At 37.8% G+C, this 19,304-nt stretch overlaps 1 protein-coding gene across 1 annotated transcript in view; it reads left to right on the top strand.

The window, feature by feature from the left end:
- ABCA13 (ATP binding cassette subfamily A member 13) overlaps positions 1-11,706 on the top strand; it is a 424,215-nt gene extending 412,509 nt beyond the window's left edge. The window contains 3 exon segments of the mRNA XM_017500828.2: positions 8,943-9,048; positions 10,248-10,385; positions 11,053-11,706. Coding sequence (XP_017356317.1) covers positions 8,943-9,048; positions 10,248-10,385; positions 11,053-11,148 — 340 coding nt within the window. The 3' untranslated portion in view covers positions 11,149-11,706.
- The last annotated feature ends 7,598 nt before the right edge of the window (positions 11,707-19,304 follow it).

The raw sequence follows: 19,304 nt of genomic DNA, 5'->3' as shown, positions 1-19,304 counted from the left end.
TTTTTAAATTCTGTGAATAATGGTATTGGTATTTTGATAGGAATTACATTGAATATGTAGGTTGATTTTGGTAATATGGTCATTTTTATGATATTGATTCTTCTAATCCATAACATGGGATGTATTTCCATTTATTTTTGTCATCTATGATTTCTTTCATTAGCAATTATAATTCTTTTTGTAGAGATATTTCACCTTCTTGGCTAAGTATATTCATAGGTATTTTGTTTTTCTGCAGCTTTGTAAAAGAATTGAGTTTTTGATTTGATTCTCAGCTTGGTTGTTGTTCATCTATAGCAGTGGTACTGATTTGTGCCATTGATTTTGTAAACTGAGACTTTACTGAATTCGTTTATCAAGTCCAGGAGTCTTTCGGAGGAGCCTTTAGTGTTTTCTAGGTACACATTCATATTATTGGCAAACAGAGATAGTTTGACTTCCTATTTTCTGATTTGAATGCCGTTTACTTTTTTATCTTGCTTGATTGCTTCAGCTAGGATTTCCGGCTAAGTCTTTGTGGGTCTAGAATTACTTGTTTTACAAATCTAGGTGTACTTGGCCATTTTTATATGGGCTTATTTGTCTTTATTATGGAATTGAAATATATATCTATATCTTTATTTATCTCTCTTTCTGATGCAAATTTCTTATCAGGTGAATTCTCCCCATTTTGTGAGTTGTCTTTTCTCACTTTTGGTATTGTCCTTTAAAGCACAAACATGTTTAATTTTGATGATACTTAATTAATCTTTTTTTCTCCTATATTTTTTTCCTAAATGTTTTATAGTTTTAGCACTTACATTTAAGTCTTTGATTCGTGTTTCGTAATTTTTTTTTTTTTTGTATTAACTGTGTGTGAGGTAGGGCTCCACCTTCTTTCATTTGCATGTGGTACTCACAATAGGATATGCCTGTAGGTCAATGAAATAGAATTAAGAATCCAGGAGTAAAGCCTGGGTTTTTTGGTAAACTGATTTTTGCAAGAGTGCCAAGAACATTTGATGTTGAAAGACTATTTACACATTTACTTGGCTGGGGAGCCAATGGGGCAAATAGAATTTTCAATAGTCTTTTCAATGGGTGGTACTGGAAGAACTAGGCAGTCACATGCAAAAGAATGAAGTAGGGCCTCTATGTCTCACACAGTTAATACAAAAAAAAATTACTAAAGTTGAATGAAAGACTTGAAATTAAATGCTAAAACTGTACAACTCTTAGAAGAAAGCATAGGGGTGAATCTTCATGACCTTGGATTTGGCAACAGATTCTCAGATATGATATCAAAAACACAATGAACAACAGAAGAAAAAAAATAGATTAATTAAATGTCATCAATATTAAAAATATTTGTGCTTTAAATGATACTATCAAAAGTGTGAAAAGACAATTAACACAATGGGAAAAATTTACCTGATAATAAATTTGCATCCAGAAGATAGATTGCAGTAGATATATATCTAAATTCGATAATAAAAATATAAATAAACCAATATGGAATGACCAAAGGCACTCAAATTTATAAAACAAGTACTTTAGAACTATGAAAAGACCTAGCCACACCATAGTGGGGTACTTCGACACCCCACCAACATCATTAGACAGATAACTGAGGCAGAAAACTAACAAAGAAATTCTAGACTTAACTTTGACACTTGACAAATTGGACCTGATAATCATCCACAGAACACTTTGCCCGTCAACCACAAAACGTACTTTCTTCTTATCTGCTCATGGAACATAACCCAGCTGTCACTATGGTCTTTCCTGCCTATGGGAGATTTAGGAAAATGTACCTGATTTCATGCCAATTGGTCCAGGGCCCTTGTCTCAAGGGTTCTGTGAACTCCTGATGAGTCGGAGGCCTGGGCACCCTGCCCTATCTTTGAGCCTGCACAGTCCTGCCTGGGCACGTGCTCCAGTGCCAGGGGAGCCAGCCATGTGTCACCACCCATACACACAAATGTCTCAAGAATTCCATGAATTTAGTAATTTTCTATCATTTTTGAATATGGGCCTGAAGAGAGAAGTGATCGGGGATCCCTGGGCTGTCTACCCGGCCCCTCCCTGCGTCCTCAGCTGTTTCCCTTCTCAAGTCCCTGGCTGCCAGGGTGCTGTCCTTACCCAGGCATCCAGCTGGAAAGTTCCGGCCACATTTCGGCCCAGAGTCTCTTACACAGGGCCTGGCTTATCAAAGCCTTTTCTTAACAATAGGAGGGAGGTTGCACCTTTAAGTAATTCTTCTCTGTTAAGGCAATTATGCATTTTTTCTTATTATTTTATTTTTTATTTAAGGGCTGTATTACATGGGATATGACGAGTCCATAGAGGTTATTTGTGAAGCCTTTGAAAATGAACTCAGAAGTTTAATCCACTCTCCCAAGGGAACCATGTCCCTATAAAAATGTAAAACTGCGGCAAAACGGAATAGAGAGGATTTGCTCCTGTGCCTACAGCAGAACACCCCTTCCATTATGGTAACACTTACAAAGCTTCCGTCTTTGCCCAGATGGTGGCTGAATGGGGTGCTGGCTTTGAAGGCTCCCTGTTTTAATATTGTTTTCCTCCAGGTCTCACCCATGAAGTACTACAGGCTTCTCTATGGGCAGCACTCATCAAGCCAGAAAGTAGCTTGCTATGGCTTCTTCTATACGCTGTTTTCTTTATTATGTTCAGAGGCTCAAATAAAAAAAAGAAAAGAAAAGAAAATCAGAAGGAAAATGGCTACTTTCGCTCTCTTGGCCTCTCAAGGTGACTGATATGAGAACATCTTGGCAGCTGAGGACAGAAAATCACATATACAACTTATTTCAACAATAACAGGTTTTTAGGCCCTCCTCTATGCTCCAAGAAAAACTTGTCTGCTGCTACTCTTAGTGGAATTCATGTGTAAGAATTTCAACTTCATGGGTAATCGTTTATTTCCCAACTTTCTCTTTAAAACTTTGGGGGACTGAAATGCTTACTTGTCAAGGTTGAGGAATATAGCAAATCACTCTTGCAATATTGTCAGCTGTAAAAGGCATCTTTTGTTTATATAGACTCTAGGATATTTCTGAAATGAAGGGAAATGTTCAGAGACCATTAAAAATGCAAGAGGCCACATAAGGGGCTGAGTCATATAGCTGTCACCTCACCACCTTGGAAACAAAATGCTCTATCATGCTTGTTTAGCCGGTGACAGTGATATAATGCTGGAGATGAGGCTATGTATTTTTTCTGTCTTGCTGACTTGACTATCGTTCCTTGCTTTAAAATGACCCCTTTTGATTGCTTTAAAGAAGGAAGGGGAAACAATAGATATACATTTTGCTGTTCAGTTAAGAAAGAAATATTGTTTCCATTACACCAAAGCCTGATGAGGAATTTAATTCACTCATTACTCCATTAAATATGAACTGGGCCTCTGCAGGCTGTTAGAGTCAGTGACAGAAGGGTCTATGTGTCCTGTCTTCTTGGAGTTCTGCTATAACAACTGATGGCATTGAAGGATGCACCATACACCTAGATGTATGCAGGAAGGACTTCAGAATAGGGCCTTGCACAGCCAGAAGAGGGCCTTGCACAGCTAAGCACTGAGTGAGTATGGAATGGTGGGAGCAAAGGAGATTTGGTATGGGTAGCATGAAGGATGCTCTCAGATGCAAAGTCAGAGAGGAAGGCACTAGCTACATTAGAGAGCCTCGTGGACAAGCTGAAGAGTTTGATTTTGAGTCAGTCTTTCAGAGAGTTGAAGCTGACATGGTCTCCAGACTTCTGAGACAGTTCTGTTGGCCTTTCCTAGAGGTGACAGTGGCCCAAGCACTTTAATCTGGATCTGTGACTGGTAGAGTCATTTAAGAAAGTGACACATCTAGCCACAGAGAGTGATGTGTATTAATATGAATCAAGCTTCTTTTTTATTATGAAGCTGTGTCATCTACCCATATGATCTTGTCTTTAAACTCAGAAAGTGTATTGAGGTTCTTTTCAAAGAGGGTTTCTTCCCCAAGAGGAGAGCAGGTGCCAGCTGCCAAACACTGTTTTGTTGTTGTTGTTATTTGTCAAAGGCTCTCTTCATGTTAATACCTTTGGTCTGTAATCCTCACAGCCATTCTGATTTGCATATACAAGGATTAGAAAATGATCCAAATCAAACTTAACTGAAGTTGAAATAATAAAGGTACTTGCAATGAAGGGACATGGTTTTGAGGTAAGCCCCATGGTCTCAGCTCTGCTAACTAATAAGCTGAGTGACAAAGGAAAAATCCTCTGATCTCTTTGGGCCTCAAATTTTTGCATTTAATAAAGAGGAAATGGTATCTGTTCTAGTCAGTGTACAGGTATGATAAGAGTAAAATGAAATTATTGATGTGAAAGTATTAATATTAAAGGATGTAAGAGCATTACGATGAGATGGGATCCTGCTGCAGGCTGCAGTTTTGAGGTTAAGTGCTCAGCATTGGGACTGTACCTCCCTCTATTCCGTTTGAGTTGTGTGACCTGAACGAGTTATGTAGCTTCTCTAAGATCCACCTTACTTCTGTAAATCAGAGACACAGAGAGCAACATCAGCATTTTATGGGGATTAATTAGGATAATGTGTTTTGGTGCCACACTCACGGAGGGTGCAGGACGGAGCTCATGTCCTCAGTCTTCTCTCTTGGTTTCCTTTTCTTTCCAGTGGGTAATCATGAGGACAGATTACAATGAGGAAGTTTCTATTAATAATACAGAGATAGCCAGAGCGCAATGGCTCACGTTTGGGCTGGAAGCCACGGCAGGCGAATCACGAGGTCAGGAGTTCAAGACTAGTCTGGCCAACATGGTGAAACACTGTCCCTACTAAAAATACAAAAAGTTAGCTGGGCATAGTCACGGGTACCTGTAATCTCAGCTACTCAGGAGGATGAGGCAGGAGAATCACTTGAACCTGGGAGGCGGGGGTTGCAGTGAGCCAAGACTGTGCCACTGCACTCCAGCCCAGGTGGCAGTGAGAGACTCCATCTCAAAAATAAAAAATAATAATAATACAGAGATGCCAGCTAAACATCAACTGCTCACATACATGTTTGCATCCCAGTGTTTTCTTGGTCACCCTTCTTCAGTGCCATCTGCTCCTCCTCTTCATGAATCCAAAGACAAGCTATTACAATTCAGTAGGACCAATCACTGGAATTTGGTACCTTGTTAAGGCACCAACCCATGAGGAGTGGGGTGTGGTGAGGTGAGGCAGGAAGATGAGAATGAGGGACCAATGTAGTCTGAGGCAGTGGGGGTCCCACATTCCACAGTCAGTGCTGTAACATTTGTGCTGGATGAAAGCTTAACGTGAGACCATGGGAGGCCTGGTCCTCCTCTGCTACCTGTTCTCACTCTGTGGTGGATGAGGGAGGAGTCGTCTTTAAAGGTATTTCCTACTCAGATATGTGTAGGGAAGGGCACATGTGTGGGGTTGTGGATGTGAGTGTGACTAGACGAATTGTGGGGCAGATGATGGAAACCAGTGGGCATATATCTATAAAAAACAAATAATACAAATATTACATATTTTGTAAATCCTATTATTTTCTAAAGTCTAAGATTAGTTTCTATACCAAGAAGAATTTTATGCATTTAATTTTTAGAGGCAGTATGACAAAAAGTACCTAAATAAATAATTTTTAAAATCAGAAACTAAAATACAGTTGTAGTATATGTTCCTTTTATTTTCTTAGAAACCATGTATATTTTTTCTTTCTAATGATAAAGTTATATGTGCTCATTATTTTAGAATTCAGAATAGCATAAAGGAAAAAAACCAACAGTCAAATGATTATTGTCCAGACAGCATTCCAAAATTTATTTCATTCTCTGTAAATATATGCAAATATATTTACATAATTAATATAGTGAGTCTATGATTTTCTATTTTGCACTTAATATAATAGCTATTTTCTCTTAATATAAGAGCCATTTTTAACAAAAATTATTCATAGAGATTTTTAATAGTTGAGGCTGAAATTAATGTATTTGTTATAAATAGATGACTTTTAATTTTGGAACAAGGACTTTTATAAGGGGAGTCTTAAGCCTAGAAATGCAAAGCTTCATAGGCAGTTGGTATAACTTGACAAGTGATTTTTCAGAAATGTCTCTGCAGGTGCATTGCCACCTCTTTTGTTCTGCTCTTGAAGTGTCTGACTTTTAAAATATATGTGTGTATTTTTGTTCTTCCACTCACGTATTACTATTGCTTCTGTTTTAGCATTAATATATTACATTTAATGTCTGTGGTTCCAAAATGTTGTACCTCAAAAAATTGCAGAAAATTTCTTATAAGCACCTTTACCTACAGTTAATGTCATTTATTTATCTCTATTTAATCATTGATTCTACAAATAATGTGCACATAATGTATTACCTAGAAATGTTAGATCACTGAGTGAACATAGAAATAAATGACTCCTTGGCTTTTTTGAAGCCTTTTATTCTATAATGGATTTAATAATCTAAGAGTGCCTTAACTGTTGAAGGTGCCCTCTACAGAGATCCTGTGTAATCTCTTTCAACCTATTTCCTTTCTATTTCAGGAATATTTTCTCTAGAGTTTTTTTATTTTTGAAAAATGGTGTAATTTACCCTTTGTTTAATTTTTTGTGTGATTTACCCTTTGTTTAATTTTTCTTTTTGTGTAATTCAGCTTCTTCACAGTAAATTTGGAAATGTTTTAGTTCAAATGAAACTTAATTTTGAAAGAATTTTAAGTACTAAAATGCATATGTGCTTACAGAGAATTTATTAGATAATTATTGTTATTTAACATGAATTTGTCAAAATTATTAGCAAAATATACCCATAGGTCTGCAATTTTTACTAATGGCGAAAATGGATCCTAATATGCATAAGAACATATAGTCATCTCTCTGCCCACTGTCTCCTCATATCATTATCTTTTTATGTAGTGCTTACAATTCATGTTTGAATTGTTTTATCTGCTTTCATCTAAGTTCTTCAAATACACAGTGGGCTTCTTCACTCCAAAAAGAGCATTATTCTGCTTTGGTCATATTCTGCACAGAGCCTAAATTTCACTACTTATTTGTCTACTTATTTACACAGTGCCAGACATTGTCCCAAGCAATTTGCAAGGATTAATTCAGTCAATCTTCTCACAATCTTATTAGGCAGCTACTATAATTAATCTACTTGCTAGATCAGGCAACTGAGGTTAGAAAATTTACCTGACTTTCCAGGGTCACAAAACTAGTATGTGGAGGAGCTAGATTCCACATCAGTAGTGCAAACACTGCATTTTGTCATGCCATTAGAATCCTTGATAACCATGAGACCTGGACACATCTCCATCTAACACATCCCCTCTGCCCTGGAACACAACATTATGCCCAGACACAGCTGAGAGCTCTCCCAGGAATAGTTACAAAGCTCCAGCGACATGGCGGTTCACCTTGGGAAGCCCATTCAACCACGTGGGTCTCAATCCCTTCTTTTCGTGAAACACTGACGTATACACTCACTTTGGGGATTTGTTGAAGTCACAGTGGGCTGATTGTGCTATTCAGCAGCATAGCTTGTAACATACTGCTGAGAAGAGAACAGCCACAGAATATGTACCTCTTATACCAACCCAATGTGTTGGCCTTTAACAATTCTTAGAGATAGCCAAATAGAAATGTTAGAGAGGTGCATGTCTGTATGCTTTTATGTATATTTTATCAGTGTCCTCAGCAACCTCTCAGCCATGTGAAGATTAGAAACCATCAACTCGAATGATGGGAGGCTATGGGGCCACACACAGACCTCAAGGGGAAATGACATCTAACAGCCTGAAATCAAGGCAGGAGGCAGGAAGACAGAACTCCAGGGTGAGGAGCTCCATGGGTGCTCACAAGGATGATCTATGCCGCTGAAACAAAGTCACATTTTCTTGGGTATTCTGTCTTTACCAGACAGACTTGAAAAATAATTTGACCATAAATGTATTAGGGGTCAGCCTCATTTAGGGAAAATTTACTTAAGTATAGCACAGTTTTCCCCAGCGAAACTTTGTAAATGAGATGAGTATGATTGCTAAGACTGGGCATGCAGTTTGCTCATTCTTCATTCATTAAACTAGTATTTATCAGTGCTAGGTACCAGGTACTTATACTGTGCTTGGTACTCAGAAAAGATGCCTTAGTGAACAAAACAGATAGAAATTTTAGTCATTGGAATATATTCATCTATTATTGAACAGATCTTTCTTGGGATGCTATGATGTGTCCAACACCATGTGAGATAAGGCAGTAGAATAATTCATAGGTTTTTGGAGACACCTACATTCCTGGAGATTGCTATTTGGGGTTACCTTAGAGTATGAGTATAAGCGTGTGTCTTGATGGGACACCAGTGGAACTATTGTTGACAGCTCTGCAATGTGAGGAACAGAGCCCCTAAGGCAGGAGACTTCCTTTGCAGTCATAGGGCCTGTCCACCTAGGCTGGGTTGAAGTATAACTGGGAGAATTATTTTATGTAACAGACAAGTGCCTGGTTAAATTACGTATGTAATCCCTTTCATCTTTTCCCAGCCAAATTTTAATCAGTACAGACCTTTAAGCAATGAGCCCAGCAATGATAATGCTTCCCAGGACCAGTTTCCAGGCCAGCTTCCCACTTCCTCTAACTCAGGACCTTGCTTTCACTGTGTGCATTTTCACCTTTCCTTTTTTATTGCCTGGGTGTTGATTCCGAGACTTGCTGATAATTTTTTTTTAAGGTAAATCAGTATCTGTGTCAAAATAAATGAAATAACAACCAACTGCATAATTGACTTATAATTAATTTCTGTGTCTTATATTGAGAATCCAAACTCTCAACAGTTTGGAGTAGTTATTTCCTTTTTCTGCCTCTATGTGAAAATGGACTTAAAATTTACTCATCTTAGGTTAATATAATAATTATGTTTTCATTTTATTTAACTCTCAGGTTTGGTGATGGTTATACAGTCAAAGTTTGGCTCTGTAAGGAAGCAAATCAACATTGCATTGTTTCTGACCACTTGAAGCTTTATTTTCCAGGAATCCAGTTCAAGGTAGTACTAATATTCTGTATTGTTTCTTTATTTTCAGCTACAAAACTAATAAATATACCTGTCTATTTCTGTTTTTATTCTATGCTTTTATACGATACTACTTGTTACCTTAGTCTCTTTGCAAAGTATGGGCCCTGCCTCCCTACCAAAAACAGCATGGATAGCTGATATTGCTTGACCACTCTGAAGAGTGACAAGCCTGCTTGGCTACTTGCTGGACTGGCCAGAGCAGCCTGTGATTACATATCACCCTTCTTATCTGTGGGCACAGGTTCATTGCATAGCTCACCTTGCTCAGCATAGATGATTGCAGAAGCTAATCTCTTCCATATATTTGCCGTAGGGTTTATAGGCTTGATGGCTTCAGCGTTGCTTCACAAAAAGAGCCCTATGTTTGAGATCACAATCGTCTACAAACTTGCTGTCATCTAGTATGGTCCCTAAACCAGCAGCATCTTCATTACCACATGCAGAATCATAGGCCCCAACCTATTGAATGGGAATCTGCATTTTAGCAAGGTGATCCAGTGATTCCTATGGACGCTAAAGTATGAGAAGCACTGTCCAAAATTCTCTTGGATAAGTTATAATTCTCTCTATTATAACTTCTAGCAGGTTGTGGTCTATAAAGTAGCTATGTTCTATTTATTTCAACAACTGCCATTTAGTGAAATCCTACTATGGAAGAAGCATCCGTGTGAGACTGCCTTTCATGCTCAATTATGACTTTGAGCCACCCTGTAAAACAGATATAATTGTCTCCATTGGCATACATGAGGACAAGGATCAGAGATTTAAATATCTTTCCAAGAGTTGCTCAGCTAATGATGAGAATAGCTGAGAGATAAGCCCAAGTCCCAGTGTAAAGCTCAGGGTTCCTCCATCCATTTCTGTTAGGCCACGTTAACTTCCTACGTCTCAGATATCTGTGGGCATCTTGTGATTCCTTAAGAGTGCTTCCCCATGCTCTGGCAAGGTGGGATCATATCAAAGGACAATGCCATTCAGGAGAATGCCATTTGTCAGATATACCCCATGAAAAATTGTCATCAACAAGTATTCATTGGAGACTCATAAAATTATGTCTGTAGGTTGAGAAAATACAACTGAATTTATTTGCCAATTAAATGTAGTATAATCAATTTTGTTTAATAATGTTAATTATGTGATACGTTTTTTAAATTTTTTTTTGCTTTTAGGGACAGCACCTGAATTTATTAGAATATCATGTGCCAAAAAGATGGGCATGCCTAGCTGACTTGTTCAAAGTTATAGAGAACAATAAGACCTTATTGAATATTAAGCATTATTCCATTAATCAAACCACTTTGGAGCAGGTATAGTATCTTGAATGATTCAGGAGGTTGTATTTTGTTCTGTTCATCAAACCTAATCCAGCCAATTTTAAAATTAATTGAATTACTTCAATTCACCACTTTATTCAATTCATCTTGTTCAATTTTATAAAATTATGATAAGGATGGAGAGTGTCAGAAAGTTTGTTTATTGTATACCCTTATACTTAAGGTAGATGTTCAGTAGAGCTTCAATGTGTTCATGATTCTATTGGACATTCAGCAAGTTAAATCATGTCACATTAACTTTCCTTTCACCACATTACCCAGCCTCACAAGACTTGGGGGGGGGGCGGGGGGGTCTACTATAATCAGTTGATAGCTAACTTCTGAAGAAACAAAAAGGGTTTGATTTACTAAGAGTTCCATAAATATAAAAATACATCACAACATCTTTCTAAAACAAGGCTTAAGGTATTGAGAACTTCTAGGTGATTTATTATTATAATTATCTAGAAATGTGAACATTCTTAGAGTTGTATCCTCAATGGATTTACAGGTTTATGTGATTTGAGAGGGAGTGGTATAAATTAATGATCTGTAGCTTTTAGGACAAGTTGGCCAGTGTTCTGAGAGAATGTCTTTTTTCTAGTAAGTGAGACCAAAAGGTTCCATTCTTATATGTTAACAATTTTTATGCTTTTTTCAGGTATTTATTAATTTTGCATCTGAGCAGCAGCCGACTCTACAGTCTACTCTTGATCCATCCACTGACAGTCATCACCCACATCACTTGCCCATCTGAGCACTAAAGAAGTTTCCATAAGAAATAAAACCTTGTCTTTCATTGCAATTAACAGTCAAGCATAAAACAAGCACATGTACAGCAAAGGAGCTGAACACACTCCCCAGACAGTCTACATTCTCTTGTTCATTTTCTATTTTGAAACTCCTTGTTAGTTAATAACCAGCAAATGGAAAGCCGTTCTTTCTGTAGACTTTTGGGGAGTTACTCCAAGATATTTGTTCTTTTTCCCACGCCAGATGGACACTAGCTTCTTTGTGACAAAGGCATGAATTATTTGACAGTGTCCAAAGTGAGACATTCCAGAGCTGGAAAGGCTGTCACAGATTGTCCACTGTAAACATGTCATTTTACTATTAAGAAAACTGAGCACCCGAGGTTAAAAAACTTTACTAAATTATTTGTATAGAAAATAGTAACAAGGACTATTTTCTATTGTTGTCATCTTTTTACTAGGTACCTGTTTTTAATGATTTCAGTGTAGGCTTTTACTAATACTGATGACATGACATGAAAAAATCACCAATTTCTACATATAAAAGAAGCCTTTTTAAAAAACAGAATTTAAAAAGCTTTTAGTATACACTTTAGCAAAATTAATTAAATTGAACTAGTTATCCTGTATCGATTACAGTAGTTTTACCAGAATCTCACAGATTATAATTTCTGAGGGTAGAGAAATAGAATGTAGATGCATTTTCTTTTTCTTAATTTGGATGAATAATTACTGCTTTTTTAATTCTAAGCCAGTGGTTTTCAAAGTCCCCAGATTAGCTAGATTACCATCTCCTGGGAGCTTGCAAGAAATGGGCATTCTCAGGATCCACTCTAGACCTAGCAAATTTCAAATTCTGGAGCTTAAACAAGCGCATTCCAGTTTAAGAACCAATGACTTATGGGAATGTCTAGTTACTTCTTAGTTATACAAGCAAAATTGGCATAGAATGTAGTTTATTTTTAAATATATTATTAAAAACTTGGTAAAAATTATGTCATTCTTGGAATTGTTGTCTTCGAAGCATTGTTAGATATGAAGTGCTCAGATGTGGCTCTTAAAGTCGATACAAATCTGCTATTTTGCATCCTATAGTTAGTAAAATGTATAAAATCAATCCATTACTGAAATAGTTTCCAGTCAGACATTTCTGAGTTCAGATATTTCTCAACATTCTTTTACAAGATTTTTCTAAGCCCTCAATAGAAAATCACATTCATCTTATTTAAAAATTTGATATTTTTCAACACTAGCACTGAGTACCGCTAGCTTGTGATCAAAGGAATGTACTTCATTATGAGATTTACTTACTAAATAGAACTGGAATTATGAGATTTATTTACTAAAGCAAGATTTCATTAAACCTCTCTTTCCTGAATATCATTCTACATAAGAGATATTTTTTAATGGTAAGGATTAAGACAATCACAGATAGCTTTGTTGTGAGCAATTTTGATGTTCATGTATCACATGAATTACACATCTTTAAATAAATTACAGTTTATGGCTATATGATTTATTCTCTAATTCTAACATAGTCTAGTTGTCATAATGAAATACATAATCTTTTTTATGGTTGTTGAATCAATAAATACCAATAAATACCAATTTGTGAAACATGAACGTGTTTAAACTGCAGTGAATAAATGAGATGTGCTTTGATTTAACCCAATTCTTGGAATATAATTGTGTTTTTGCCAGTATATTTTCTTGTATCTTTATTTGTGTCTTTAGGGATCCAATTTAATTTAGGTAAGCAGGAAATGAAGCTACTCTAGATCTTTTAAAGTTTGAAAGGTTAAAATTTAATTGCGTTTTGCTCTGCTGTATTCTGCTCTTCGGGGTTCTTTTCTGGTTTTTGAACTGCTGTATTATTGAAGTTTATGCTTCAAGGTATGCCTTTGAACAATAAACAGAAAGAAAGAGAAACTCAACATGCTGAAACACCACATCCCAGAAGACTGGACACAAAAGGTCAAATCTTATGTTAATGTTGAAAATGTCATTGCATTTATAAGTCATGCAGGTATTTTATGCCTTTGGAGTCAAACATTTGTCTTAAGACCTTTGGGCTTAAGGTCACACAACTGAGACTCTTAAACAAACTACCTTCATTTGAAATCATCCTGAGTAGAGTACTTTATAAAACAGAAATAACAGTCATTATTCCAGTTCTAGTAATCTAGCATTTACTATATAGTTTATCTTTACTCAGATATTTAAACAGAGGATGTATTAAAGCTTTTGTGCAAAATCAAGATAGTAAAAAGCAAATAGAAAGTATATTTTTAGAATAGGAAAGACTAGGTGGCTTAAGGTCATAGGTAGTTTTGTTTAATAAGCATTGAACTGAAAAATAGCTCAACATGGCATCTTACAAAACATCTTAAAAAATATCCAGCCGCATACACACCTTGCAACCTCGCCCCATAGGCACACTATTAGCGTTAATGAGAATGACATGAATATTAGCATAATCGCAAATGTTTCTGTCCAAGTAGGAGTTACAGACACTTCAAATTTTCAAACTGGGTTGACTCTGTTCTCCTTTGGCTTTTGCTTTGGCCTGCTGCATTATTTCAGCCCAGTGAATTTTTATGATTACTTGTTACAACTCAATTTCACACACTTGAATAATTCAGCCCTTTCACACATACACACAGACATGCATACACACACATCATCCATCTACAAACATACACATGCACACATGCACATGTATGCACACTCAAACACACACTTGTTCCTTCAACTAATACTTTTGATCTCATTCCATGCATATAAGTAGGTGGTGGGTACCGTAAACATGGGGTGGTGGACTAATCAATCCAAGAGCTACTGTTGTTGTCCTTGAGGAGCACTCATGCAGGTGGAGATGGCAAGGTGATACCTACAAGCAAGGAGTACTCCCTGACATAGCATCAGAATGATTCACTCTCATGGGGAAAATGACATCTGAGGCTAAGAATATCAGTACAAATGGAAAATATTTAATGAGCAATGGATGCTTGCTTATTACGTTGGAGACAGATGGCTAATATAGTTGTTCCCATAGACATCAAGAACCTAGGTGTCTCATTTTCAGAATTTCTCTTACATTCCAGAATGGCTACTAGATCTCTAGCTATCACACTATTCAAAGCTGAAATAAAAGAGAAATTGGACTAAGGTGATAATAGCACACCTATTTGAAGAGCTTTCCTGGCAACCTCACCTGCATACTTAGGCTTGTATATTCACATGGCCCTAACTAGCTACAATAGTGTTTGGTCAATGTTGTCTTTATTCAGGCTTCTGACCACCCTAAAATAAAATGAAGGTTCTGATTCTATGTGAGAAGAACTAAGCAGATAGTGGATAGATAACCAACTGTCACTACTATAAAAACAGAGAAGTTTCGCAGCCATTAAAGAATGCATTCAATTTTGGACATGTTGAATGAACCAGGTAATGTTAAATTATGTGGCCATTTTGAGCACTGTAGGCTCTAAGAGTGTTATTATTTTCAGGATTAAAGTTTAGGCTGAGATCTGTGGAGCAGATATCATTTATATTTATAAACATTACTGTCAAATTGAATGTGGTAGATAAAGAGAAGAAAATTTTATGAATATTTTCCATTTGGGCTAAATAAATAGCGTTGTCATTTTCTCACAGTGAGAATTCCTCTTGAGAACGTTAATGAATAAACTTCTCTTGCTGGAAAGGGTTGCAAATTACAGAAAGAAGTCAGAAGCATTTTTCTTAATTATTTGCTATTGCTTGCCATCACAAGAGATGTTTCACTGTCTTTCACTGTAAGTGAATCTGTCACATTTTTTATCTTAAGTTAAAGTGTTTTTTTTTTGTTTTGTTTTTTGTTTTTTTTTTTGAGACGGAGTTTCGTTGTTGTTGCCCAGACTGGAGTGCAATGGCACCATCTCGGCTCACCGCAACCTCCGCCTCCTGGGTTCAAGCAATTCTCCGGCCTCAGCCTCCCGAGTAGCTGGGACTACAGGCACACACCATCATGCCCAGCTAATTTTTGTATTTTTAGTAGAGACGAGGTTTCACCTTGTTGACCAGGATGGTCTCGATCTCTTGACCTCGTGATCCACCCGCCTCGGCCTCCCAAAGTGCTAGGATTATAGGCGTGAGCCACCGCGCCCGGCCAAGTTAAATTGTTTTAAAGAAACACTCTTACATTAAAATGGTTTAAGGAAAAATTGAGTCCACTGAGTTAAAAGTACATCTTAAACCTAGCAAAACTCAATGGTTAAAAAACACATCTGGAAATTTTATGAGCGTATTCCTCTTTCCAATACAAGGCAACATTCTGAACACCAAGTTTGCCTTCACATTTATGTTCCATGGGTGTGGCTTGGTATTGATGTATGACAACTGTTGTTGGTGGGGGTCTGTTTGTTCTGTGGTTTTGTTCATGAAACTCTGGGAACTCTTCGTGGGGTGCCATGCAGGGTGAGGAGTCATTGCTTTCAATCTGTTTACACTTTTACTTAGTGTCATATTGCAGCTTTTTCTACCTACATGTAACCAAGTAAAATCTTTGTTCGCCTCAGCATAAGTTTAAGTGAATTGGAGGAGCAAGGTAGTGCATGACAGCAAGTCCAACGGGAAGTTCATAGGCTGGGAATCAAGAGACCTAGCTCTACTGCAATCAGTGTGTGATCTCCAAGCCCCTTTGCTGATGTGCGCTTCCATTTTCCTCACATTTGCAATCATGACAAGATCTTTAAGAAGGCTAATGAAATCAGCAAATTTCCACAGAGAGCACACAAGTATACAATTTTAGAAAAAAAAAGTGAAGAGAATAATGAGAGAATAATATGAAAAACTTAATGCAAAATATTTGAAATCAGATAAATAATATTTTAAGCAAGTAATTAGGAATCAGGATTGTCTCAAGAAAACAATAGCCACTCCAGAAATTGAATCAACCATGAAATGTCATCACAGGTATATCCCTACCAGTGTCCCATCCCAATACAGCAGACCCAGATGGTTTTACAAATGTGCCGTTCTAAAGGAGATAAATTCCCTACTACACGGGCTATTTCAGAAAATAAACAAATTATATCTCATTTCAGATACCAGTATAACATTGGCAAACAAACTTGTCCAGGAATGAAAGAAAAGAAAAATATGGAGAAATTCATGTATGAACATGGACACAGAAATAATGGTAAATAGAATCAGTAGTATATGCCTCATAATGAAATGTGATTTATCCAGAAAATGAAGTTGTGATATAAACTCAAACTATTAATGTAATTTATTGCATTCAAAGGTAGGAAAATAAAGTCTCAAATGCAGGAAAAATATTTCATAAAATTGATTATATGATAAATTTACAATTACAAGTATATTTTAACAATCTGATACGATACAGCTAGTGATATTTATGAAATTTTAAAAGCTGAATTGTGTTATGCTGTCCGAATATAGCATGCCCTTCTCTGGAAACTTTATTTATTATTTCTCCTCTGTCATGTATATGTGTTCTTTCTCTTAGAGGTAGGCTCTTTCTAGCAACACTTGAGATGCTTTAGTCTCTTCTACTGTATAAAACACTGTAACAATGCCACATCAGTGTCCACTGAGTAATCCATCCGTCCAGCGTCTGCTCCATCTTCACCTCCCACTGCCTCCTCTGGCTATTCCTCTCTGGGTGCTGCTCTCTCTATGCCACCAAAACAGTCCCAGCTAAGATCACCGAGGCTCTCCACTTTTCTATGTCCAAGAGATAATTCAAAATTCACACCTACTCACCTCTCTATTAAAATACTTTTAATTCCTTGGATCCCATGACACTACTCTTTCCTGGTTTTCTTTCCCTCTCCTTAGCTTTATTTTTAGGCAAATGCTTCTTCACATGGCAATGAACTGGGGCCTTTGAAAGTCTAGTCCTTGGCCTTCTGATTTTCTCTCTATCTTTTATCTCTTCCACACCAATTATCACCCATGAGCTGCTGACTCACAGATTGGTTTATCCGCAGCAGCCCTCTCTACTGAGCTCTAGACATGCAACAAGGCATACTTGGCATCTCCACTCAACTCTCATGGACTCATCCTTCTCACCAAGAGAACAGATGAATATGCCTTCTCTCCAAGCCAACCAATTCATCTCCTTTGTGTTCAGCATGCCAGGGAATATTACTAAGAGCCTTCAAGTTTCATGAACTATCCTCTGGGAGTTGTTCTTAACATCTCCTGCTCCCTAATGTTCCAGAATCAGTCCTTTATGAGTCCTGGTGATTTTTCTTAACGTCTCTTGCTGATTATGTTTTCACTTCTTTCACTATCTTAATGAAAGCCTGTATTATTTCTCACTTGGATAATAGGTTTACACTGATATCTTAACTGGTTTCCCTTGATCTAATTTTGCCTGTCTATCAGCTGCCTTTTATGTTTCTGATGGGGTGATTTTTTTTTTTTTTGAAATGTAAAGCCAAGAAAGTTATTCTTTTGATTAAAAACTCCATGCCTTCCCAGTGCTCTCAGGATAAAGAAAACACTTTTAATAATGCTTGGAACATCTTGACTGGTTTTCTTCCACATACCTCCTGCTTCAGCTGTTAGAGCTGCATTAGCCTTGTGTTCTTCCAATGTGTCCTAATCCCCTTTTATTACAGAGAATGTGTGTGTGTGATTTCCTCTGCTGTGTTCTTCCTCTTTGCCCTCTTATTTACTAAGCTAACTTCTCCTCCCATTTCATATCCCAGCACAAATGTCATTCCTCGTGGGTGTTTTTCTGAACACTGCCCAGGGTCCCTTCCTCTGCTAATCCCTCTCATTTCACCCAGTACATCTCCTTCATAGCAAGTACCATGATTCTAATTTTACTTGTGTACAATTATTTGAAAAATGTTTATATCTCCCTCACTAAATTGCAAATTCCATCAGGGCAATGACAATGGGGCAGAGGTTGAGAGGTGTTTCCCTTTCTCCATTTTATTCTCAGGGCCTGGCACTGAATAGATGATCAATAAACATCTGTTGAAATGATCAGTGGATGTATTAATTCGTTCCCACACTGCTATAAAGAAATTACCTGAGACTGGGTAAATTATAAACAAAAGAAGTTTAATTAATTCACAGTTCTGCGTGTCTGGGGGAGCCTCAGGAAACTTACAATCAGGGCAAAAGGAGAAGGGGAAGCATACACTCTCTTCAGAAGGCAGCAGGAAAGGAAGAGAGAGCATAGGGGAAACTTATAAAACGATCAGATCTCGTGAGAAGTCACTATCACTAGAACAGCATGAGGGAAAACATCCTCATGATTCAATCACCTCCTACCAGGTCCCTCCCTAGACACGTGGGGATTATGTCATTTACAAATTCCAGGAAAGATTTGGGTGGAGACACAGAGCCAAACCATGTCAGTGAATCAGTGACTGGCCATCAGTTAGACTGCAGACTTCCTTAGGCCTCCAGGGTCATGTTTAGTGTGGAGGCAAAGATGGCAGCCTGAAGTGCCTTGGGAGCACTGGGAAAGTCAAGGAAAGGTCGACAGAGAAAGTGACATTGGAGCTGATAGAAGAGCTGATGATACAAATAGCCACATTGGGAACGGGGAGTGGGGGTAGTTCTGGGAAGGCACAGACGCGTGAAAGAACTTAACGTGTTTGAGAGCCTGCAGATGATTCACTCTGGTTGAAGCTTAGCATGCCTGTGAGGAAGTATCAGAGAAGGCAGATGAAGGTCTGGTTCTGGGCTCACCCTTTAGACCTGCAGGAGCAGACAGGAAGCTTTGCAGCAAGCGCATACCCTGATTACATCTGTAATTTAGGAAGAGAGCCTGCCATCCTGACTCCCTCTCATTGTTCATCTGTGTGTGTTTTATAGAGTAGCCTCTGATTGGACTCCTACACAGCTCTCCATGCTGCTCCAGATTGGTTTTCCAGAATGAAACTTGGTCATAAAAGGCCTCTTCTCACAGGTGCTTTGCTGACCTCCAGGCCATCTCCCCTTCCTCCTTTCAATGGAGAGTCCATCTCTGCTCCCCGCCCTGCACCACCTCCAGCTGGAACGCCACGTCTGCTCTTGTACAACTGTGTCTGTGGGACCAGCTCTTTTCTCTGCTTGCCGAGGCTCATCTGTTGCCTTCTAGGGAATGGTTTTCAGGACACTTTACTATTCCCTCCCTTATTCTTCCTTGAAC

This window comes from Cebus imitator, unplaced genomic scaffold (assembly GCF_001604975.1).
Source record: "Cebus imitator isolate Cc_AM_T3 unplaced genomic scaffold, Cebus_imitator-1.0 Scaffold272, whole genome shotgun sequence".
In the NCBI taxonomy this organism is placed as follows: domain Eukaryota; kingdom Metazoa; phylum Chordata; class Mammalia; order Primates; family Cebidae; genus Cebus; species Cebus imitator.
The sequence above is the reverse complement of the archived record's forward strand: the minus strand, read 5'-3'. Positions and strand labels throughout refer to the sequence as shown.